Genomic DNA, 24676 nt, shown 5'->3' with positions numbered 1-24676 from the left:
AGTTTTTGTCTTCAAATACAATCTCCCTATCATTACTCATACTTAAATTGTTGCAGTGTAACAGTGTGGACTAAAAAAGAGGCACTCGGAGCTCACGTGACCGTCTCATTATCCAGATTTTATCAGCACAAAGTAAGGGGGCAATAACCAAACCAGAAATGGAGGGGTTGGGCAGAACATGGTCAGCTATGGCGTCTCTGACGTGGCACTTGTAGTTCTCTACGTAAACTGTGACGTTTTTCTCCATAGATTGTTGAAAAATCTCGAGTGGGCGGTTCACACTGGGAAGGTCTATGATTTTTATGTGGGCGTGGGAGGCTGCAAGTGATCGAGCAGTGCTAGGGTTTGAGTCCAAAGTAGCGGAGGATTCATATGGTGGTTTCATGGCAAGGATTGTACAGAGAATTTGTCACAACAGTCGAGTGATCGTTTCGAAAACTCTAGGGTTGATACAAGATGACCAACCCCCGGTGTCGGAACAAGCACCAGCTCTGATCGATTCATTGTGCATATAGTCAGTTGAGAGGGTACAAATAACTTTAATTGCGTCTACATATAAATTTTATGTGGTATAGGCAATTTATGAAGATGAAAAAAAAAAGTAAATATTTTGAAACAGAATGACAAATTGAAAAATGTTGAGATTTCACTACAAAATCAATTGGCAATATGAGAGAGTAGTTCAATTATTTATAAGCATATACAAGGTTCTTTCTTTTCCTGATGTAGGATTAATGCTTAACACGCCCCTTTACGTGTTGTGTGTTTTTAAGCTTAGCAAGTGAAAAATACAAATCAGAAGATGTCGAACACGTGTAACCATTGAGTTTTACACGTGAGACAACGACATTTGTCTTGTTTGTACCTCTTGATTTATTCCAAATGCTATAAAAAAGAAATAAAGGAGTGTATAAAGAAAATAAGGTGCGAAAATCACTTATCGATAAGACTGTAAGCCAACCATACATTAATAAACACTTGCACTAGACTTGTTATTGAGCACACAAAATCCATTGCTTTTAAGTCAGGGAAATGCTAGGATCATTCCTCCTTATTGTCAAGGCATGCCAACATAACCTCAATCAAATGTTGAAACGAAGTAGAGGAAGATCCACCATCGCCAACAGCCTTCCTACACACTTCACTCATCTCCTCAACCCTCTTCCTCACCGCACCATCACCGTCCATCACACACCTCACAGCCTTCTCAATCTCATCTGCCACGACAAAATGATTACCATCGTCTGTTCTGTAGTCCAATCTCAGCGCCACGGCCAACCCCAAATCCTTCACCATCTGAAAGGCATTAATCTGCTGCTCTGCATACAGAGGCCAAGTCACAATAGGCACACCATGCCACAAGCTCTCTGATATGGAGTTCCATCCACAGTGCGACACAAACCCTCCGGTCGCTCTGTGGGCTAGGACCTCCACTTGTGGGGCCCAGCCACACAAAACACCAACATCTTTGGTCCTCTCCAAGAATCCTTTAGGCAAAAACTTCTCATGATTTGGGTGGTCACCTGCCATTACATTTTTTAAGCTTAGAAGTGTTCGTAAAAATTTAAACATGGAGGGGGCAGACCAAATTGACTAACAAAGTGAAAAATAATGACTAAATTAGTTGCGTTAGTAAGAGAAGTAATGTTCGACAAATTCTTGATTTTATTTTGATTCAAGTATTAATTCAAAAAATAAAAAATAAAAAAATAAAGATATATAAAAAGTAAAAAGATGTGCAAAAATTATTTTTCAATAATAAATTGCAAACTAACCTGGCATTGCAAGCTGGCCCTTAGGTGGGCCTTTCCGTACGGACCACAAGAATTTCTTACCACTCTTTTCTAATCCAACTGCAATCTCTCTCAGTTGGGCCTCATCAAAACTTCCAAAGCTCCCAAAGCAGAGGAACACCACTGATTTCGGAGGCTGATCATCAAGCCACGTCATGATCTTTCCATATTTGGCCCGATCCGACGGTTTCACATGATGCTCACCAATCAGGGGTCCCACCGTGTAAACAGGAGGGATCTCGGTCTCACAATCCAAAAGTGAGCTAACCGCATGGGACTCCAGCTCAAAAAATGTGTTGACGATTATACCCTTGGTTTCCTTGAACCTCCTAGCGCAGTTTGCAAGGCAACTGTACCCGCTGTCCTTGTAAGCAAACGAAGGAAGCACATTTGCAGGAACTGGGTTGGCATAACTCGGCACGACCGACTCAGGGTCCGATGGTTTGAACACCATGCCAAGTCGGTCATACCGTCCGGGAAGGTGGAGAAGAAGCCCTAGAAAACCAGCCCCGGAAGTGAAAAACAGATAAGATGGAACCTTGAGCTCATAGGCTACGTCAATCATGGAGGTGCAGAACATATCAACAACCAAACCAGAAACGGAGGAGTTGGGCAGAACATGGTTGGCTATTGCGTCTCTTACGTGACACTTGTAGTTCTCTATGAAAACGGTGAGGTATTTCTCCACAGATTGTTGAAGAATCTCGACTGGGCGGTTCACACTGGGAAGGTCTACGATTTTTATGTGGGCATGGGAGGCTGCAAGTGATTGAGGAGTGCTAGGGTTTGAGATCAAAGTAGTGGAGGATTCAAATGCTGATTCCATGACAAGGATTGTGACAGAGAATTTGTCACAACAGTCGAGTAATCGTTTCGAAAACTCTATGGTTGATACAAGATGACCAACCCCCGGTGTCGGAACAAATACCAGCTCTGATCTGTTCATTGTGCGTATCATCAACTGAGATCATACAAATAATTTTAATCGCGTCTAAATATAAATTTTGGTAGGGGTGGTGTGTGGACGAAGGACGAGAGAACGTCTTACATTTTATGTGGTATAGACAATTTACATATGAAGAGAAAAAAAATGTAAAAATATTTAGAAAGATAATGACAAATTGAAGAAAGTTGAGATTTTAACATAAAATCAATTAGTAATATGATCCTTAAAGAAGATGAAGTTTAGAAAAATGTCTTATATAAGATTAAAAATTGATTTTAGTCCCTAGACTGTCACATCCCGGCCCGGGGCGGATCACTTCCCGGACCCGCTCCACCACCGTAGCACGATATTGTCCGCTTTAGGCCCCGACCACGCCCTCACGGTTTTGTTTTTGGGAACTCACGAGCAACTTCCCAGTGGGTCACCCATCATGGGATTGCTCTAGCCCCCTTCTCGCTTAACTTCGGAGTTCCTACGGAACCCGAAGCCAGTGAGCTCCCAAAAGGCCTTGTGCTAGGTGGGGATGATAATATACATTTAAGGATCACTCCCCTAGGCGATGTGAGATGTTACAATCCACCCCCCTTAGGGGCCCAACGTCCTTGTCGGCACACCACAACCAGGGTTAGGCTCTGATACCAAATTGTCACATCCCAGCCCGGGACGGATCACTTCCCGGCCCCGCTCCACCACCGTAGCACGATATTGTCCGCTTTGGGCCCCGACCACGCCCTCATGGATTTGTTTTTGGAAACTCACGAGCAACTTCCCAGTAGGTCACCCATCATAGGATTGCTCTAGCTCCCTTCTCGCTTAACTTCGGAGTTCTTACGGAACCCGAAGCCAGTGAGCTTCCAAAAGGCCCGTGCTAGGTAGGGATGGGAATATACATTTAAGGATCACTCCCCTGGGCGATTTAAGGATCACTCTTCTTGGCGATATGGGATGTTACATAGACTCTATTTAATGCCAACATATTAAATGTCTATTTTTTATTTATAATTTTATGGAGTTCATAAATTAAATTTTATGAAAATATTATAAATTTTAATTCTCATTATGGTAAGTATCTTATATTAGAAAATATTTTCGTAAAGATTTTTCGGTACACATGTTTTTGCATATTTTCTTATGTGCCACTAATTCATTACAATATATTTGGGTACAAACATTTCGGTACACTAGGTTAGTATAATATGTTTAGGTACAGACATTTGGTACACTAGTTTATTATAATATATTTAGGTACCGACATTTCGGTACATTAGTTTAGTATCATATATTTAGGTACGGAATTTTTCGGTACACTTATATTTTTGCATATTTTCTTATGTGCCACTAATTCACTACAATATATTTAGGTATGAACATTTCAGTACACTAATTTAGTAAAATATATTATGATACGAACGTTTAGGTACACTAATTAGAGGAAGTAAAATAAATATAATGAATTAAAATGTGTATAATAAAAAATAATTTTAATTTTAATGTAATGACATTAAATAAGATATCTATTAAATATTAAAACAAAAAAAAAAATTAAATTAAGTACACATTAGATGACTAAAATCAATACCCAATCTAACACCAGGTTTTTATTGAATTTTAATATTATTCAAGGATTATATATCTTCATGTATAGAACGACATTCAAGTTTTCTATTAACTATATATAAGATTCTTTGATTCAAATCAGATTCTTTGATTTTTGTTTTAGGAATGTAGGATATTATTTATAAGCATACGCAAGGTTCATTATTATTTTTAATATAGAATTGGAAGGGATTAACTCTCAACATGTCCCTTCACGTGTTTTTCAAGTCTAATTCATAGACAATACAAATCGAGAGATATGAATGTGTGGTCATTGAGCTTTAACACGTAACAACTTGCTCTGATACTATGAAGAAAGTTGAAATTTCACCATAAACCAATTGACAATAATGGGAAGTAACTCAATTACTTATAAGCACACGCAAGATTTTTTTTTTTTTTTTTTTTTCCCTTTCCTTGAAACGAGATTCTACACAAATATACCCAATGATAGATATGACACATGTAGTGAAGACCGGGATCAACTTTTTTTTTTTTTTTTTTTTGTTTGAGCTACTACAGACTTCGAGGACTTGAATGTATAGACGGAGAATGACTTATATAGCACAAGTATATTGCTATGATGGCATTTCGTGCCAATAAAAAATAAATATATTTTAAATTTGTCTACATATTTTTATTTTATTAACACAAGATATCACATGCCAGTGTACTAATAACGTGTAAATTATTCTTGTATAGATGGCATATCATAAATGAGTGTCTCCATTTGCTTACCTCACTTCATGCATCAAGTACTACAAGTTGTTTCACTTATTTTCGGTTGGACCATCATATGATAACGAAATAGCAATTGGACTCGGAGGAATTGGCCAGGCTGTGGTCCTTACGCAGGCCACCACAAAGGATGTGTTTTGCTTTTTCCCCTTGTTCCTGTAAGGAAGAAGATTCTCATTGAAATTCGCCTTTTTCTCATGTTCTCTCTCTTTCTCCCTCTTTTTTTTAAAGAAAACTTCAAGGTACAAGAGAATTTTATTGATACAAAAAAAAAAAATCCACCTAATTAGAGGGACATAACTTTATGCTTTGAAGGAAAAAAAATACAAAGAGAGGGGGGGGGGGCCCACATAAGACCAAAACCCTTTTAAATAAAAACTAAAAGGTAAGAGCTTGCAAACAAAAAAACCAAAAGGATTAGGAAAAAAGAAAAGAAAATCATCCACTAAGAAGGGGGGACAAATTTGTAGGAGCGCATGCTCAAAAAATTCCAAATGTGGAAAAGGAAAGGTCTCTAGAGGTGGTCACATGCTAAACAAGTATAAGGCAAGAGGAGGCCTAAATTGCTAACTTGTTAGCAACCGCATTCTCTTCTCGAAATATATGAGAACAATGAAAAAATCATGTGCTGCAATTGTGAAATATAATTTTTCCAACAAGTCCAAAGTGATCAAAGAGGACAAGAAAGAACTAGAAGAAAAAAAAAAATAAAAAAATAAAATAAATAAATAAATCCAAGTGCTTCATAATTAGTGGGTCATATGTGGGTGATCTACACATCGACAACTACATGGACTCACCCTACACACGAGGCCAAGGTACCCACCATCATTGCGGAAGGCCAAGGGGACCCACCCGTCACGTGGCAATATATTACGGACCTGCTCTTTGGCTCTGATACTATGTAGAATTATCAGAGAGACGGGCCAAATGTCCACTTCCAATAACACCGATATTATTCCCAACTTGGTAATTACCACCTACACAATCTGTTAGGTGTGGAGTTTTATCACAAAAGACCTCAGTGTTAGTTGTTGTGGGATTGAGATATTTAAACTCTTCTTTTACAGAGATAGGGTCAATATGAGATATTTCAACAAATTTTCCATAAAATAACAAAAACAAATACTATTATGAGGCATACACTTTTAGGTTTTTTCTTGCATCTGGATCTCTTTCACCAAGGCCACTGGATCAAGTGATCCGGACCCTTAAAATTTGATCCAACGACTAAAGTTATTATAACTTTTAAAATGAGTACCTGTTTTGAGCCGTTGAATCAAATTTTAAGGGCCCGAATCACTTGATTTGGTGGCGTTGGTGGAAGAGATCCGGAGAGAGGATCTCTTTCCTTTTCTTGCCAAATACTGCCATAAGCTTGTTTAGCTTTCAAAATCAGTCTAGGATCCTAGTTTGAAGAGCTTGAGGTAACCTGGTGTTTACGAAACGTTTGTTCACTAATCGTTTTCGCGAATTAGTTTGGTATGCTTTTTCTAGTCGGCGATCGATCTCTACTTCCTTAACTATTATGTCTTTGCAAGGCGTTTCTCCACTTTTGGCTATGACACCTTCTTTTTTTTCAGTTTACTAGCAGCTTCCGCAGACAGGCTGTGTTGAAGTAAATATTGATGGTTCTTGTAACAATGGACGAGCTGGTTTTGGAGGGTCTTCCGTACAAGTGTAGGTTAGGTTCTTGGTGCTTTTACTACAAGTTTTGTGAGTCCAATTGTTGCAGAAATTTTAGCTTATTGAGGTGGTTCGAGTAGTTTTTGGGTTCGTGAATGGAAGCACCTTTGGATAGAAACTGATCCCACTATGGTTCTTCACTTCTTGTCTAAGGCTCTAACTATTGTTGGTAGTTGTTGGTTGATTGGAATAATTGTTTATGGCCTCTTCGTCAAGTGGGTTTTATTCTACACATATATTTCTTTTGCGGGTATTTGCCTAGCCCCTGTTTGTTTTCTTTTTCTTCATTTTTATTAATAAAAACTAGTAGAGGGGTGCAGAGGGAGGGGTTTAGGTGCAACGGTCATTTCTTTACTGATGATGATCAAATAGTTAATCTCATCTAATCATTCTTTATTTAGTTAAAAAAAAAAGCTCAAACATGCACTAAACCGGATTAGGGGTATTTTGTTTGAAGTTAAAACATATTTTTAATATTATGATTAAGTAAATCAACACCTTTTGCCTTTGGTAACCTTTGGCAAGTGATTTGATTTTAGTTGAAGAGGAAAATTATATTTGATTGACATTAGTTGAAGAAAATATATTGTTCACATTTAATAGTCTCATGTTAGAGTAATTTTGTTGTGGTACTCATATTTTAGCAAACACATGTAAGTTAAGAGTAAGAATAATTTTGATAACCATTTATACTATATAGATATTTAATTTTTAAACGCACATTTATTCATCTGGTACATGTCGTGTACTTTTTTTTACTTTGGTGAAGAGGAAAAAAACTTGTATGAAACTTGGTTTGCCACTGGATTTGCTGAGTGACACTACAATTCACTTAAAACTTTTCACGTGGCAAGTCTTACATATAATCTTTTATCATTCTTTTATATGTAAAATTCTCATAATTATTTTTTTACCAATTAATGTACACCATAAGATCAATCTAATGATTTTTTTTTTTTCTTCTTTTTACCTTTTTTTTTCTTCCCACTTTTTTTGAAGAAAGTTATGCTGCCCAAAAAAGTTCTGCACCCCAAATATAGCAGGATCAATCTAAAGAGTTTATGTTTTGCCGTGAGTCTTCACTTTCTTCTCTCTCTCCCACTTCTCTCCCTCCAGTTTAATCATTGTCTGGCCTAGCTTTATCCACGTTCCAAAATCTGGTGTGAGCATCGGTTCCCTACTCTCATCCCTCTTTTGATGTATCTCATGTAAATTTTTGTTTCAAGTTGCACTAATTATGTGGATTTTGAATCCGACTCTAGTTCTCTATAATTTTTTTTTCCCGTGAGTTTTCACTTTTATAATGGAAAGCAAATAAAGTATTCAAGTTCTTTAAAATTGACTATATGAGTTGCTTGACATTAAGGTTAAGAGAAGTTAGTAAGGAGTTACTATCTATAAGCAACCAAAGAAGGTCAAAAAAGAGGGAACACAATTGAGTTTATCTCTCATACTTCAATCCATATCGTTTCCTGCTCTTGTAAAATGTTTGAAGCTAAGGGCATATTGTGTCATCATTCTTTGAGGGTATTTGATTCGAGTCTACAGTTTGTATTTAGAGAGAGGAGAAACAATGAGGGAAGAAGATGATGGGGAAATTTTGGGAAGAAAAATGACAGAGAGGAGAAGAAGAAAAAAAAAAGAACAATTAGATTGATCTTATGATGTATATTAATTAGTAAGAAAAATAATTATGAGAATTATTATAAAAGAATGATAAAAGATTATATTTAATAGTTGCTATGTGACGATTTTTAACTGGATTGTAGTGCCACTCAACAAATTACAGTGGCAAGCCAAGCCCCACACAAGTTTTTGTCGTTGAAGATGGCAAAGAGGTTAGAAAATGAAAGTTAAAAGTTCAAGGAAACGGAAGCCTAGGAGACTAACAACCAACCAACCAACCAAAAAAAGGATAATCCCAATCCACAATTTAGGAGGGAAAATAACAGAGCAACTCACACACATCAATAGCCATGGCCTCCTCTGCTCTTCCTCTTCCTCTCTCCACACCCTCCCCCACCACTCAAACCACCACAGCCACCGCCCCGGACCACCTCTCCTCCCCAATCCTCCCCCTCGCAAAGCTCAAAACCCCCACCATCCGCTCCCGCCTCAGCAAACTCTGCCAGGAAGGCCAACCCCACCTTGCCCGCCAACTGTTCGACACTTTGCCTCGCCCCTCCTGCGTGCTCTGGAACACCATCATCATTGGATTCATCTGCAACAACATGCCCAATGAAGCCCTCTTGTTCTACTCCCAGATGAAATCCGCCTCTCCTGGCACCAAGGCCGACCCTTACACTTACTCTTCTACCCTCAAAGCCTGTGCCAACACGCGCAATTTCAAGATGGGTAAAGCGCTGCATTGCCATGTTCTTCGGTGTCTTCCGAACCCCAGTAGGATTGTGTGCAATTCGCTTTTGAATATGTACTCTGCTTGTTATAATGACTTTGATTATTCACAGTATGATTTAGTGCGTAGGGTGTTTGATACGATGCGCAAGAGAAATGTGGTTGCTTGGAATACGCTGGTTTCGTGGTATGTTAAGACGGAAAGATATGCAGAAGCAGTGAAGCAGTTTAGGATGATGATGGGAATGAGAATAACACCGAGTGCTGTCAGTTTTGTCAATGTTTTCCCTGCGCTTTCCGCTATGGGAGACTATAAGAACGCGAATGTTCTACACAGTATGCTTCTTAGGTTGGGTGGGGAATATGTGACTGACTTGTTTGTTGTGAGCTCGGCAATATTTATGTATGCTGAGCTTGGTTGCCTTGAATATGCTAGGAAGATTTTTGACCATTGTTCGGAGAGAAATACAGAGATTTGGAACACTATGATCGGTGCATATGTTCAAAATAACCATCCTATTGAAGCGATCGACCTCTTCTTTCAAGCTGTAAACTCAGAACTGGCTATTCTTGATGAGGTGACTTTCCTATCAGTTTTAACTGCATGTTCACAGATGCAACAGTTGGAATTAGCTGGACAGCTGCATGCTTTTATCATCAAGCATTTGAGATTGATGCCCGTTATTTTACTCAATGCGACTATCGTAATGTATTCAAGGTGCAATTCTGTTGACATGTCATTCAAAATTTTTCATAAGATGCCCGAGAGGGATGTTGTTTCATGGAATACTATGATTTCTGCATTTGTGCAAAATGGTTTAGATGATGAAGCTTTGATGCTTTTTTATGAGATGCAAAAGCAAGGGTTCATGATTGATTCAGTAACTGTAACTGCTTTACTTTCGGCTTCATCAAATCTTAGAAATCCAGATATTGGAAAGCAGACTCATGCTTATCTTATTAGGCATGACATACAATTTGAGGGGATGGACAGTTATCTCATTGACATGTATGCTAAATCTGGTTCAGTAAGGATCGCAGAACGGGTTTTCAAAAAAGACTACAGTTGTGATAGAGATCAGGCTACTTGGAATTCTATGATTGCTGGGTACACACAGAATGGGATATCTGAAGAAGCTTTCTTTGTCTTTAGGCAGATGCTTGAGCAAAATCTAATACCAAATGCTGTGACCTTAGCATCGGTTCTCCCAGCTTGTAATCCAGTGGGAAACATAGATATGGGTAAGCAACTCCATGGGTTCTCTATCCGCCACTACCTTGACCAAAACGTCTTCGTGGGATCTGCTCTAATTGACATGTATTCCAAATGTGGTGCAGTCACTAATGCTGAAAATGTTTTCGCCGGATCCCATGAGAAGAACTCTGTCACATATACCACAATGATACTGGGCTACGGTCAGCATGGAATGGGTGAGAGAGCTCTCTCTTTGTTTCACTCAATGCAGAAATCTGGCATTGCACCTGATGCCATAACCTTTGTTGCAGTCTTGTCTGCCTGCAGTTATGCTGGTTTGGTTAACGAAGGTCTTTCGATATATGATTCAATGAAAAGGGAATACAATATTAAACCACTAACGGCACACTATTGCTGTATAGCAGACATGTTAGGGAGGGTTGGGAGAGTGGTTGAAGCCTACGAGTTTGTCAAAGGGTTGGGCGAAGAGGGTGATGTGATGGAAATTTGGGGCTCACTTCTTGGGGCGTGCAGAATTCATAAACATTTTGAATTGGGAAAGATTGTTGCTGGGAAATTGCTTGAACTAGAGGCAGCAAATGGCAAAACGGGCTACCATGTTTTGCTCTCAAATATGTATGCCGAGGAAGGCAAGTGGGAAAACGTGGATAATGTGAGGAAACAAATAAGGGAAAAAGGTTTGAGGAAGGAGACTGGATGTAGTTGGATTGATATTAGCGGTTTTTTGAACTGTTTCGCATCCAGGGACCAAAACCATCCTCAGGGTGATGAGATATATGATATATTGGAGGAATTGACTGTGAAGATGAAAGATACTGGTTATAGGCCTTCTCTCAATTCTTCCTTAGATGCAATCTTGGAACCTTATGACTGACGAAGAATTCTTGAAAAAGATCTTTTCCCAGCTTGTGCTGTCATTCAATGTGGTAAACTATTTCGACAAGTCTTCATGCAAATTATCCACCATTCGATGCTTGCATTGCGGCATCCACAACTCCTTAGCAGGATCATAACAAGAACTATCTATCCATGGAAAACTGCCCTTCATGTAAGTTTATCGTTTGTGATTGTCGATCCAACTTTAATCGTCTATTTCTCAAGATTCCTAAAAATACATAGTTAAGGACTGGATTAAAAGGGTGAATTTTCCTAAACTAGACTGGCTGGTTTCTGACAAGTCAGTGGGCATGTCTTTTTATTGAGTTTAGCTTCATCTTAGGTTTATGTGATGTATTGTGATGTTTGTATCTGCAGCTGGAATCTACTTTCTTGCTAATTTAGCTTTTGCTGCAGGTCAGCAGTTGTCTAAGTTGTATTCTATTTAGATGGCGCTTAAGTCTGTCCACATGGTCTTTGGTAGTGAACTTTGGACACTAGCGGTTGAGCCATAGCAAGTTAATAAGCTGCCATCTCAAAGACGCCTCATACATATATTCAGGTCAGTTAAAAAAGCATGATTTCTGTATATTATAGTGTTGCACATGGCCATGCTTAGTTAAATGATACTTTGATCTTCATGGAATACCCTGCATGAGTAGTTTATTTTCTTCCATTTGGCTTACTCGTGGGTGACTCATATTGTCGTATTATATTGGTTGATGTACTTAGAACTCTTGAAAATCTTAATGTTTTGTGCTGTGTCTCCCCGTGAAGGCTATTATAACTGCCTAAGTTATGAGACCCATGTTGGCAATATTTATGTGGCTTTGCCGATAAATTGGCTATAGTTGAATTTTGTTGCTTAGCTTTAAAACACTCAAGTCACCTATGTTTGTAAGGCTGGTATCTACTATCTGCGCATTCAATATGACTTCCTAGGGTACACTGATTTTCTTTTATTTGACTTCTCTACCGCACTTGTTTATATGCATTTAATTTTGCACCGAGAGCAGTTAAGAAGTGGTTGAATAAGAGTCCATTTATTGATACTACACCCAAAGTTCCTTGTGTTGTTCATCAGTGTATTGAAGCTTTGTATTGGCAGAGGCAAAACACTGATGAATATGGAATGATGTAGGACATAGTTCCTTTACTTTTGGTTCCACATTGTGTAAGCTTGGGTGCATGTGGGATTTGGGTTTGTGAGATGTAAAACACTTATGTAATCCCCTTTCTTATTACTGGAATTTCCTTGCCGTCTCCAAACTAAACGTAGGCTTATTCTCAACTATGGTATAAATCCTTGGGTTATTTGGATTTCAGTATTTATCAAACTTTGCCTTGCTTATGTATTGATCTCATATCTGTCGCTTTCGTACAACAACCCAAATATGGAATATGCCATCTGGATTCTATATGGAACTTGTGAAGCAGGCAATAATAATTTTTAGAATTGGTTGGGCAATAATAATTTAGGAAGGATGCTTGCTAAACTGGCAGTAAGTATATAACTGTGAATTTGCAGCATGGGATATATTTCCGATCAAGGCCATCGTAAATGTTTGCCATGGAGTTCAGTAATGTGTTCTCTGCAGTGGATAAGATAGGGAGTCGTAAGGCCAGTATATCATATGTTACCTTGCAGTCTTATACTTTCCTGATACGTATATTGTTAAAATGAAGTATGTATATACGCTCTCACGTTACTGAGTCACATACAGTCATGAATGAGGAAAATATTAAACTTTTCGTTCTTTTGAAGGTTAAATTGGTTAAAATCCTGTGAAAGAAAATCTGTAATTTGGTCATGTTACTGGGCACATGAGGAAACCACATCTGGCCGCGGAAATCTCCATCAAAAACTAAAACAGACAACTCCGTTGTGCCCTGCCCATTGAAGGGAAGTTCTAGTGCTTTAGCCGCAGACGGACATTTTCCTCTGTGCAGAAATGGGAGGAAGTCCTTTCACTAGGTATTCTTCTCTGTTTATTCTGTTCCACTTTCTTTTCTGAATCTCATTCGGTTCTCTGATACAACACATAAAAGCTCTAATTTTCATGATTATTTTATGATCCTATCTTTTCTATTTATTTATTTTGACTCTTTTAACGTTTTTATTATGATCCATTTTCATTTTCTTGTCCGACAAAAGGTTCATTTATATACAATAATCTGCCAGGACTTAAAAAAATGCTTTTGCTTATTATAACTTTGTTGAGCCGTATGGAGATTTTCTTCTCCAACTTTCTACTTCAATTGACCTTGGCGCTTCTCCTTTTTCCCTTAACGGAAGAAACCGATTTCCTTACGTACATTATATACATATAAACATCGTTATGTGTGTGGCAATGCAGGATTTATCATCTCAAAGGTCACCAGCAGTGTCTTTTTGTGCCGGTATTGCAGCCGAAACAATGGTCGGAGGGCCCCACATTTGTCCTTTAGCTTGGTGTCCCACCTTTGTGAAAGACTAGTTACTAAAAAGATAACATGAAAGCTCTGTACGCCCTTTCGTGGTTGGGCCAAAGGAAAGCTCCAAGAATTGTGAGTGGTTTATATTTGTTATATAAAACACCACAATCCATGTGCCTGCTTTGATATGTATACAAATGCATACTTAAGTGTAATATTGTTAACTTTTGAAGTTTGTGTATTTGTATATATTGTTATATCTAGGAACCGAAACATAATACAAATATATAGAGGAGTTTGAGTGAGTTGCAAACAACACTCAACACTCAAGACTCTAACCTAGAACAACCTTAAATCAAGCTGGAAGTCGGCATAGGAAGAATAATTAACCTCCTTGAATTAAGGAGTTGCCAACCAGCTGCCAACCAGCTGCCAACAAGACAAGACTCTTATACAATTAGGTAAAGCACTTACTAGGGTTGACACAAACCCTATTACACAGATAATATACAATATACCTAGAGGACTTTCAATACTCCCCCTCAAGCTGGATCCAGGAGGTTGATGGATCCAAGCTTGCCGAGAAGCCGCTGAAACTGAGGTGATGCTAAAGGTTTAGTGAATAGGTATGCGAGTTGATCGTAGCTCTTGACAAAATGAGTTTTGATGACCTGTGATTGTACCTGTGCACGGACATAGTGACAATCAACTTCGATGTGCTTGGTTCTCTCGTGGAAGACAGGGTTGGACGCAATGTGCATTGCCGCTTGGTTGTCACAAAAAAGAGACATGGACTGAGTAGTAGAGACACCTAAGTCGCACAGCAAACCTTTCAACCATATTAGTTCACAGGCAGTAGATGCCATGGCGCGATATTCAGCCTCAATGCTGGATCGAGCAACTACGGCTTGTTTTTTACTTTTCCAGGTAACAAGATTGCCTTCCACAAATGTGCAATACCCCGTTGTAGACTTACGATCAATAGAGTTGCCAGCCCAATCAGCATCACAATAGCCTGTGATCTCAGTGCTCTCATTCTTTTTCATGATGATGCCACGACCTATTGAACCTTTGAGATACCGAAGTAGTCTCTTGACAAGATTAAAATGCTCCATGGTGGGAGAGTGCATAAATTGGCTAGCAATGCTTACTGAATAGGCTATGTCAGGCCTTGTAATAGTCAAGTAGATCAGCTTACCCACAAGACGCTGATAATAGCTGATGTTGGGCAGTGGTTGCCCTTCCAAGCTAAGTTTGTGTTTCGTGTCTAGGGGTGTATTGACAGGTTTAGCATCACTCATGTTTGCTTCCTTGAGAAGGTCCAGAACATATTTTCGTTGGCTGAGAAAGAAACCCTTGGGAGAGGTAGCCATTTCGATGCCAAGAAAATATCTAAGTATGCCAAGATCTTTGATGGCAAAACGTTGTTGCAGTGAATGCTTGAGCTTAGTTATTTCATCCATGTTGTCTCCTGTGATGATTGAATCATCGACATAGACAAGAACGACCAGTTTCCCAGCAGTGCCCGTGCGTACAAACAATGAAGAGTCTGCATTGCTTCTTTTAAAACCAACCGTTGTGAGGACTGAACTTAGCTTGGCATACCAAGCTCTTGGTGACTGTTTAAGACCATAAATTGATTTGTGTAATCTGCACACAAGATCAGGTTCATGACTTTGAGGATGGCCTGGGGGTAACCTCATGAAGACTTCTTCTTCAAGCTCACCATGTAAGAAGGCGTTCTTTACGTCCATTTGAAACATAGGCCATCCTTTGTTAACAGCAACTGAAAGGAGTACTCTTACAGAGTTCATCTTTGCAACAGGGGCGAATGTTTCTTTGTAGTCCACATCAAATGTTTGAGTAAAACCACGAGCCACTAATCTTGCCTTGTATCTTTCTATGGATCCATCTGAGTTGAATTTAACCTTGTATATCCACCTGCAACCTACTATCTTCTTTCCCTTAGGCAGTGTCTCAATGCTCCAGGTTTTGTGTTGATCAAGGGCATGCAGTTCATCTTGCATGGCTTGCTGCCAAACTGGTGATTGATTTGCTTCTTGGAATGACTGAGGCTCAACATGCTCAGATATAGTACACAGGAAAGCAATGTGTTTAGGAGACATTTTGTGATAGGATACGTAGTGAGACAGTGGATGTCTTGGTTTGTAAGTGACAAAGTCTTGCAGTCTTGCTGGAGGATGTCTTTCACGAGTAGGATTGCGTCGAGGTGCAGTCGATTGCAACTCGTAGGATGATTCCTCAGGAGCAATACTGTGGATTGATTCAGAATTGTTGGTATCATTACTTGAGGCTTGGTTGTCATTTTCAGTAGGGATATTTGTGTGATGAACAGGCCCCATTGCATCAGGTACTTCAGTGGCAAGGATTTCAGTTCTTGGCAATGGAAACAAATCCAAGTAATTCTCCCCCTCACTTGAACTATCCAGAGCTTGGCTGTAATAAGGGTTAGTTTCATGAAATCTGACATCCTTGGAAACAATTAACCTCTTAAGTTGTGGATTGTAACATTTGTATCCCTTTTGTGTGGATGAGTAACCAAGGAAAATGCATTTGGTTGCTCTCGGGTCAAGTTTGTCTCGATGCAAGGACTGAACATGGACAAAACAAATGCATCCAAAGACTTTAAGGTGTGACAGGTCTATTTTCCTGTTTTTTACAATTTCCATTGGTGATTTGAACCCCAAAACCCTGCTAGGTAACCTGTTGATCAGGTAAGTGGCTGCCATAACACTTTGAGACCAAAAACGTTTAGGTACATTCATTTGAAACATCAATGACCTAGTTTTTTCAAGGAGATCTCGATTTTTTCTCTCGGCAATACCATTTTGTTGAGGTGTGCCAACACAACTAGTTTGATGCATGATGCCATTGTTGCTTAAATATTGAGTCATGACTTGGGACATGTATTCGGTGCCATTATCAGACCTTAGAGTTTTGATTTGAGAGGAAAAATGATTTTTAACAAGACTATGAAAGTCTTTAAACACTTCCATCACTTCACTCTTTGATTTTAACAAATATAACCAAGTTGCTCTTGAATAGTCATCAACAAAGGTTATGAAATATTTGTAACCATCAAAAGACTCACTAGTTGGTCCCCATACATCCGAGTGTACAAGTTCAAAAAGATGAAAAACTCTAGACAAAGATGAACGAAGGGGTAGCTTTGTTGCCTTTGACATGTGGCAAGTTTCACAATGAATTTGTTCTTTGTCTAAATCTGGAAACAAGGTGGACAAAACATGTTGAGATGGGTGTGCTAATCGCTGGTGCCACAAAAACTGGTCTTGAATGGAGACATGTACGGGTATAGACTTTGCTTGTAATCCACTGGGAGAGCTTTTCGAGATGTAATAGAGACCATCTAGGTAAAATCCCTCACCAATCTTCCTCTTGGTGATAAGATCCTGAAAAATGACATTTTCTGGTGAAAAAATGGCTAAGCAGTTTAAGGAATTTGTGATTTTTCCTACTGAGAGAAGTTGGAATGGAAACGAAGGCACGTATAAGGCCATGGACTCTATTTGATCAGATATTAAGTGAATTTTTCCCTTGCCTACAATCCTAGCACCTTCACCATTAGCTACAGACACATGTGATGGTTTATGAAGTTTCTCGAATTTATGCAATTTTGACACTTGATTAGTCATGTGATCTGTGGCACCGGAATCTACAACCCAAAAATCATGCAACTCATTCATTTTAAGAGCAGTTTTGAAAGCATTCATGATACCTTTCATGCCTTGTTGAGGTAAGCGATCAGCATCAGCCAGGAAACCAGCAAACTTGCCAAGCAATGCCGAGGTACTTCCATCTTCATGTTCAGCAGCACGATCTTCCCTACCCTTCTTTTGATGGAGATAAGCTGCGAACTCATTTATAAGAGTAGCAGGATTTGCAGTGAACTGTTTGTATGGATCAGAACTGTTGAAAGATGAAGATGATGAGGTGTTGGCACGAGGATGTGCTCAACTTGTCTTCTGCGTGGTTTTGTCCTTCATGAAATCTGGTTTAAGTTCTGGATGGAGAATCCAGCACTTATCTATCACATGCCCGATGTTGTCACAGTGTAGGCACTTTAGATGGGGGTTTTTTCCTTTGTATCTTTTTTCATTTGTCAGATACGCCCTAGCTTCAGTCACAATGGTTTTTGTACCATTGTTCATGACTTTTCTTCTTACTTCCTCACGTTGGATGGTTGCACAAATGCTAGTGAAGGATGGTAGCTCAGGATTCATGAGGATATGGCTTCTCAAATCCTCATAGTCTGAGCTCAGACTAGACAGCAATTGAAATATCTTATCTTCTTCAGTTCTTTTAAGAAGCACCGTGGGATCAGTGGTGTGAGGTCTATAGACATCCAGCTCATTCCACATGCTTCTTAGAGAGCCAAGATGTTGAACAAAGGTTTTACCTTCTTGTTGAACGCTGGAGATATCCTTCTTGAGTTGAAAAATGCGGGCAGAATTATTTTGATTACCATACATCTCCTTCACTGTTGTCCAGAGAGTGAGTGACGACTCGGAATAGCTGAAGATCTCAGCAATCTTCCTTTCCATGGAATTAAGCAGCCATGACATGACCAGCTGATCTTTGCAAAGCCACCCTCCATATTCAGGAGAAGTGACTCCAGGAGCAGGAAGGCTGCCATCGATGAAACCCAGTTTGGATCTTCCACCTAGTGCGAGACTAACCGCTCTTGCCCACGGTAAATAGTTGAACTCATTCAGTAACACTGAACTGAGTCGTTGATTTGGATTGATATCCATTTCAGAGATGTGAGTGGAAGAAGAAGCAATGGTGCTCTCTTCCTCCGAATGCTCATCAGCCATAGTTTTGTTGAAGAGAAATCACAGCGTAAGATATTCAAAGACAGGCTTCAGAGGGATGCCTGCTCTGATACCATGTTAACTTTTGAAGTTTGTGTATTTGTATATATTGTTATATCTAGGAACCGAAACATAATACAAATATATAGAGGAGTTTGAGTGAGTTGCAAACAACACTCAACACTCAAGACTCTAACCTAGAACAACCTTAAATCAAGCTGGAAGTCGGCATAGGAAGAATAATTAACCTCCTTGAATTAAGGAGTTGCCAACCAGCTGCCAACCAGCTGCCAACAAGACAAGACTCAGCTGCCAACAAGACAAGACTCTTATACAATTAGGTAAAGCACTTACTAGGGTTGACACAAACCCTATTACACAGATAATATACAATATACCTAGAGGACTTTCAATAAATATATATATATATATATATATATATATATATATATATATTTATATAGAGTTTTGATCCTATGTCACCATTCACAAGTGAACACTTAAACTTAGCACCGATAATCTGTAGTTATCTCCATCTCACTTTTTTTTCGTATCCAAAATGAAGCAAGCTGCAGAGCTAGTGTTCATTCCTGCCATAGGTATTGGCCATCTTGCGTCCTCGTTCGAGATCGCAAAGCTCTTGGTTGCTCGAGACGACCGGCTTTTCATCACAGTGCTCACCATGAAGCTGCCCTTGGAGTCCAACTTCAAGCTCAAGGGTGCTGACGACGCCGAACGTATCAGATTCATCAACCTCCCGGAGGAAGCCGTAGAGACGAAAGGTATTAAGCTCTTCCTGAAGCTATTCGTTGAAAATCACAAACAACACGTCAGAGATGCTGTCGCGAAGTTCACTAGTGAGTCCCCTCAGTCTGATTGCAAGCCCAGGCTCGTCGGGTTTGTCATCGACATGTTCTGCACTACCATGATAGACGTGGCCAATGAGTTTGGGGTTCCTACCTACGTCTTCTTCACGTCCGGCGCAGGCTTTCTCGGGCTTGTGCTCCACCTCCAAACCCTTCATGACGAGCAGAACAAGGACTGCACTGAGCTGAAGGAATCGGATCCTGATTTGGTTTTGCCGTGTCTTGTCAACCCAATGCCTGCTAGAGTCTTGCCTGGCGTGTATCTGGACAAGGATGGCGCCACAGAGTTCATCAACCATGCCAGAAGGTTCAGAGAAACCAAGGGGATTTTGGTAAACACCTTCATGGAGCTAGAATCCCACTGCCTTCGTGCTCTTTCCGACGGCAAAACCCCGCCGCTGTACCCTGTAGGGCCCGTACTGAACTTGAAGAGTGACCCTGAAGGCTCGGAGCTGGCCAAAAAGAAGGAAATTTTGGAGTGGCTTGATGATCAATCTCCTTTGTCGGTGGTGTTCCTGTGCTTTGGGAGCATGGGATGCTTTGGTGGGGACCAAGTGAAGGAGATAGCCGCCGCGCTTGAGCACAGCAGCCTCCGATTCTTGTGGTCCCTACGCCAGCCCCTGCCAAAGGGGGAGCTTCTATTCGCCAGTGATTATGCTGATCCCAGCGGAGTCCTGCCCCAAGGGTTCCTCGACCGCACGGCCGGGACAGGGAAGGTCATAGGATGGGCCCCGCAAGTTGCGGTCTTGGGCCATCCATCGGTGGGAGGGTTCGTGTCCCATTGCGGGTGGAATTCGACCCTAGAGAGTCTGTGGTATGGGGTGCCGGTTGCGGCTTGGCCAGTGTACGCGGAGCAGCAGTTGAATGCGTTTGAGCTGGTGAGGGAGTTGGGACTGGCGGTGGAGATTAAGATGGATTACAGGAGGGAAGGGGTGGTGGTGGTGAGGGCGGAGGAGATAGAGAGAGGGATAAGGGAGGTGATGGAGGTTGAGAGTGAGCAGAGGAAGAAGGTGAAGGAGATGAGTGAGAAGAGCAGGAGAGCGTTGATGGATGGTGGTTCCTCACACTCATCATTGGGCCGTTTCATTGATCAGATCTTCCTGTGACTAGTTAGTGCAGCTTAATTATCTTGTTAGCATAATAACAAAGGATTAGGCGAATGCAAATCAAAAGTCCAATGATTTCTTAGTATGCAAAGTACGTCCGAGTCTCTTTGGATCTTTGTCTCACACTTCTATAAAAGTTCCCCCCTTTTACTAATTCGATAGCCATTGGCTTTTACTAATCTCCAACTCATCATCTTTCATCTGTCATGTTTATACTTTCATGTTACACGTATAACTAAGGAAAATGTTAAGGGAACTCTCTAAAATTTGAATCTTATGAGGACTTGCTACCTCACAGTTTAATTCAATTTCCGTAACATTATAAAATGTTATGTGAAAACCATGAAGTGGCAAAGAGGTCACACAGTCTTACGTTTAAAAGAGTTCTCTAAACATTTCTCATGTGACTAATACAAAGAACTAAAATAAAGCTAATCAAACCTCGAAACTCTCAACTTATATATACTTCTATTGTTTTAGTCACACATACATGATGAGCAGTTTATAATTTCCATTTTAATCAAACCCTTGTAGTCATGTGTACATTATCGGGAGCAATTTCTACACCCCTTTTAAACCTTCTGTAGTAAATAAAAGAAAAATCTAAACGAATGAGTGTAAAATGTAAAAAAATAGAGAGTACGGAAATCACTAACCAGTAAATAAGAATATACCACGTGGCAAGAGAGAAATTGTTTCGATGATTTTAAATTTGTTGAACTGATAAATGTGCATGCTGTGTTGTTTCCTCAACCCTGCTGACGTGCATAGAATTACAAATAAGTGGAAGGTGCATGCGAGGTCATCCATGATTCAACCCTGAAGCTTACGGAATCTGTCTTTTTTTTCAGCCGCAGACTGCAGTATTCTTGTCGGCTACGACTCCCCCGGGTCAAAAAAGCAAATTTGTTCTTTCACAGCTCAGGTCAAATAACATTTTCATCCCCCAATCCCTCGTGTTATCGTGTCACTCTTATTAATTCCATTTAAAATATTGGAAATGTATATGAGAAAAATATGGAACGAAGAAGAACAAGCTCGTGGGAGTGAGGATGGAGAAATAAAGCAAATTAAAAAGAAAAAAATTTGCCTAAAAATGAAATCAACTTAGGTCCGTTTGATTGACGAGTAATGTTAGAAATATTATGTTTTATGTAACTATTAAAAAAGTGATTATTGGCCACTTCGTATTATTATTTAATGATATTCCTATTTTTCCTTTATTTGTAAGTGATAGCTTTTAGATTTGATTTTCATTAAAGATAAATTTGAACCACAGTATTGATAGCTTATGATGACGCTACGCTCACTTTCTTCCCTTTAGTGTAGATAATAACGTTGATTCATAAATAAATAAAAAAAGTAATTATTAGGGTACACCTCTATTATATAAGTTCTACTACAAGTCGTGGATCTATTTTCGAGTTTTTATTTGTAATTTGGAAAGTCTTAAAATATGAATAAAATATATATTATGTAGTTGGATTTAAAGACGAAAGAACTCTCTCGTTCTATCCAACATTTACAGAATTTGTCGTATTCTTTTATTAATAATTTTTCACGAATATTCATACAACTTATCTATTCCCGTGAGCACCACTCCAATTTCTGTACGCATTATGACCGCCTAAATTAGTCGCCAAGAGGCATGCATGGAACTTTTTCTGACCCCCAAAGGTCCTTTAATTGGTTTTCAAGTCTTTGTCATATATAACCAATGCCAGCAAAGGCATGAGATCATCACCTCCATCATTTACATCTATAGTGTGTGTGTATATAGTATATACATACACAGACACACATCTAAGTAAAAGAAGCTTGTACATCGATCAGCTACTCAAATTTTCATTTCCTCCAGGCTATCAAACTCCTAATAAATTTCCAAATGAAGCAACCAACGAAACTCGTCTTCATCCCCTCTGCCGGCACCGGCCACCTCATCTCCGCCGTGGAGATGGCAAAGCTCCTTGTCTCTCGAGACGAGAAACTCTTCATCACAGTCCTCATCATGAAGCTCCCCTTCGAATCCAAGGGTACAGAGGCCTACATATCCTCCCTCGAATCCTCTCCCGTGTTGTCACGTGTCAACTTCATCACCCTCCCACAGGCCGGCTCCGACATCGACATGTTTTGCACGACAATGATTGACGTGGCCAATGAGTTCGGAGTTCCTACGTACATGTTCTTCACTTCGCCGGCCGGGTTTCTCGGGCTGATGCTTAATATCCAAACGATTCGCGACGTGTATGGCAAGGACGTAAGCGAGTTCAAGGACTCGGATGCTGAGTTGACACTGCCGACTTTTGTCAACTCGGTTCCGGCTAGAGTTTTGCCAAGCGTCCTTTTGAACAAGGATGGTGCGAAAGCTTTCCTTGGCTATGCCAACAGGTTTAGAGAACTCAAGGGCATTCTGATAAATACGTTCGTTGAGTTGGAATCACACGCCCTTGATTCACTTTCTGATGGTAAGACCCCACCTGTGTACCCCGTGGGACCTATTCTGAACCTAAAGAGCAGTGAAACCGAAGTGGGTTCGAAGCAGGCTCAGCAGAAGTTGGATATATTAGAGTGGCTAGATGACAAGCCCGATTCATCTGTGGTGTTCCTGTGCTTTGGGAGCATGGGCAGCTTTGGTGAGGACCAGGTGAGGGAGATAGCTTGGGGGCTGGAGCAAAGCGGGCATCACTTCTTGTGGTCGCTGCGCCAGCCCCCACCAAAGGGGATTATCGCTTCCCCTAGTGACTATTCGGATCCTACGGCAGTCCTACCTGAAGGATTCCTCGATCGGACAGCTGGGATTGGGAAGGTCATAGGTTGGGCTCCGCAAGTGGCGATCCTAGCCCACCCGGCCGTCGGAGGGTTCGTGTCCCATTGCGGGTGGAATTCCACGTTGGAGAGCCTATGGTTTGGCATGCCGGTCGCCGCTTGGCCGGTGTACGCGGAGCAACAACTAAATGCATTTGAGTTGGTGAGGGAATTAGGATTGGCCGTGGAAGTTGATATGGAGTATAGGAGGGACTGGTACGGTGAGTACCCAAATGTTGTGAAGGCACATGAACTAGAGCTAGGGATAAAAGAGTTGATGGAGAAGGATAGTGATGTGAGGAAGAGGGTGAAGGACATGAGTGAGAAGAGCAAGAAAGCCTTGATGGTTGGTGGCTCCTCTTACAATTCATTGGGACGTTTTCTTGATCAAATTTCCCTATGATTTGTCAAAGATTATGATCATTCTCAAGGGGAATTTTGGAAATTCAAGGGTTAAATTTTTCTAGGAAAATATGTCGTCTTTTATCTTTACTAGCCTTCATGCACACACTCACGCGCGTGCATAAGACATTTTTTTTTTTAATCATGGCATATTACGCGCGATTTACACATTGTAAATGTATTTATATGCGTGAATTGACAAAAGGAAAATCAAATATTTGAATTAAATGAATAATCTTAAATCATGCTAGAAAAAACCCCTCACAAACCAATCAAAGCAGTTGAATTCACATAATAAAATCAGTCTTTCAATTTCCATCTACATTTTATTGCATTTACATTAAGAATAGAAAAAAATAATATTTAATGAACAACAGATTGAATCACATTATTGCTAGCCCATTGTAAGGCTAAGCTCACCCCTTCCCCCTTAGTGACGATAATATCGTTTTTTCAAGAAAAAAAAAATCATTTGACAACTAATTCAATCACATTATTATGCGCGTGTGTTTGGACCCAAATTTACACTATCGGCCCGTGCAATCAAGGCCGTTGAGTGAGCATAGCTTCCAATCGTCGGATAGAAAAGTGAAGATAATTTTATTATTGTTAAAGGATAATATTATAGTTATCATAATAATTATCTTTTAATGTGAATTATCTTGGCTGGTAATGTAATACAAATAATATCTCTAACCTACAATTCAAATTAATTGGAGATATTCGGCATACAGCAATGCATCTACTACTGGATTAATTTCATGCAATTAATCTATGCATGGGTGAAATTGTGAGATAGTGATGTGGTGTGATTGGGATGATTATATAGATAAAAAAGAGAGTAGGCTTCAGCCTATAGACATGATGGGAAGGACAAATTAGCAGAAGATAATGACGTGATAATTTTTTGACCATTGATCATGTGATAATGGGATAAAGCGATTATTATTTGGTCAGATGTGGTGTATTTAAATATTAAAGATTTTTGACGTAAGGAGACTCATGGATTACTCATTGGTAATT

General features: G+C 39.9%; 4 protein-coding genes across 4 annotated transcripts; 3 read left to right on the top strand and 1 right to left on the bottom strand.

Annotated features, from left to right (window-relative positions):
- Nucleotides 1-803: 803 nt before the first annotated feature.
- On the bottom strand, nucleotides 804-2964 carry LOC137740970 (UDP-glycosyltransferase 71K1). Its single transcript, XM_068480774.2, has 2 exons — nucleotides 1776-2964; nucleotides 804-1523 (listed from the first exon to the last, which is right to left on the bottom strand). The coding sequence occupies exons 1-2, from the start codon at nucleotides 2749-2751 to the stop codon at nucleotides 1042-1044; spliced, it is 1458 nt and encodes a 485-aa protein (XP_068336875.2). The 5' UTR covers nucleotides 2752-2964; the 3' UTR covers nucleotides 804-1041.
- Nucleotides 2965-8735: 5771 nt separating this feature from the next.
- LOC137740349 (Tetratricopeptide repeat (TPR)-like superfamily protein) lies at nucleotides 8736-13798 on the top strand. The gene is made up of 4 exons (XM_068480214.2): nucleotides 8736-11378; nucleotides 11624-11768; nucleotides 12972-13181; nucleotides 13564-13798. The coding sequence occupies exon 1, from the start codon at nucleotides 8736-8738 to the stop codon at nucleotides 11202-11204; it is 2469 nt and encodes an 822-aa protein (XP_068336315.2). The 3' UTR covers nucleotides 11205-11378; nucleotides 11624-11768; nucleotides 12972-13181; nucleotides 13564-13798.
- Nucleotides 13612-20600, top strand: LOC137739764 (UDP-glycosyltransferase 71A16-like). Its single transcript, XM_068479468.2, has 2 exons — nucleotides 13612-13753; nucleotides 19040-20600. Exons 1-2 carry the CDS (start codon nucleotides 13700-13702, stop codon nucleotides 20444-20446), a joined length of 1461 nt encoding a protein of 486 aa, XP_068335569.2. The 5' UTR covers nucleotides 13612-13699; the 3' UTR covers nucleotides 20447-20600.
- A 1463-nt stretch (nucleotides 20601-22063) lies between these two features.
- Nucleotides 22064-23881, top strand: LOC137740067 (putative UDP-glucose flavonoid 3-O-glucosyltransferase 3). Its single transcript, XM_068479864.2, has one exon. The coding sequence runs from the start codon at nucleotides 22332-22334 to the stop codon at nucleotides 23652-23654; it is 1323 nt and encodes a 440-aa protein (XP_068335965.2). The 5' UTR covers nucleotides 22064-22331; the 3' UTR covers nucleotides 23655-23881.
- The last annotated feature ends 795 nt before the right edge of the window (nucleotides 23882-24676 follow it).

This window comes from Pyrus communis, chromosome 9 (assembly GCF_041283825.1).
Source record: "Pyrus communis isolate YQ-2024b chromosome 9, ASM4128382v1, whole genome shotgun sequence".
Classification (NCBI taxonomy): Eukaryota; Viridiplantae; Streptophyta; class Magnoliopsida; order Rosales; family Rosaceae; genus Pyrus; species Pyrus communis.
Note: the sequence above shows the minus strand (reverse complement) of the source record. Positions and strands in the feature narration are given on the sequence as shown.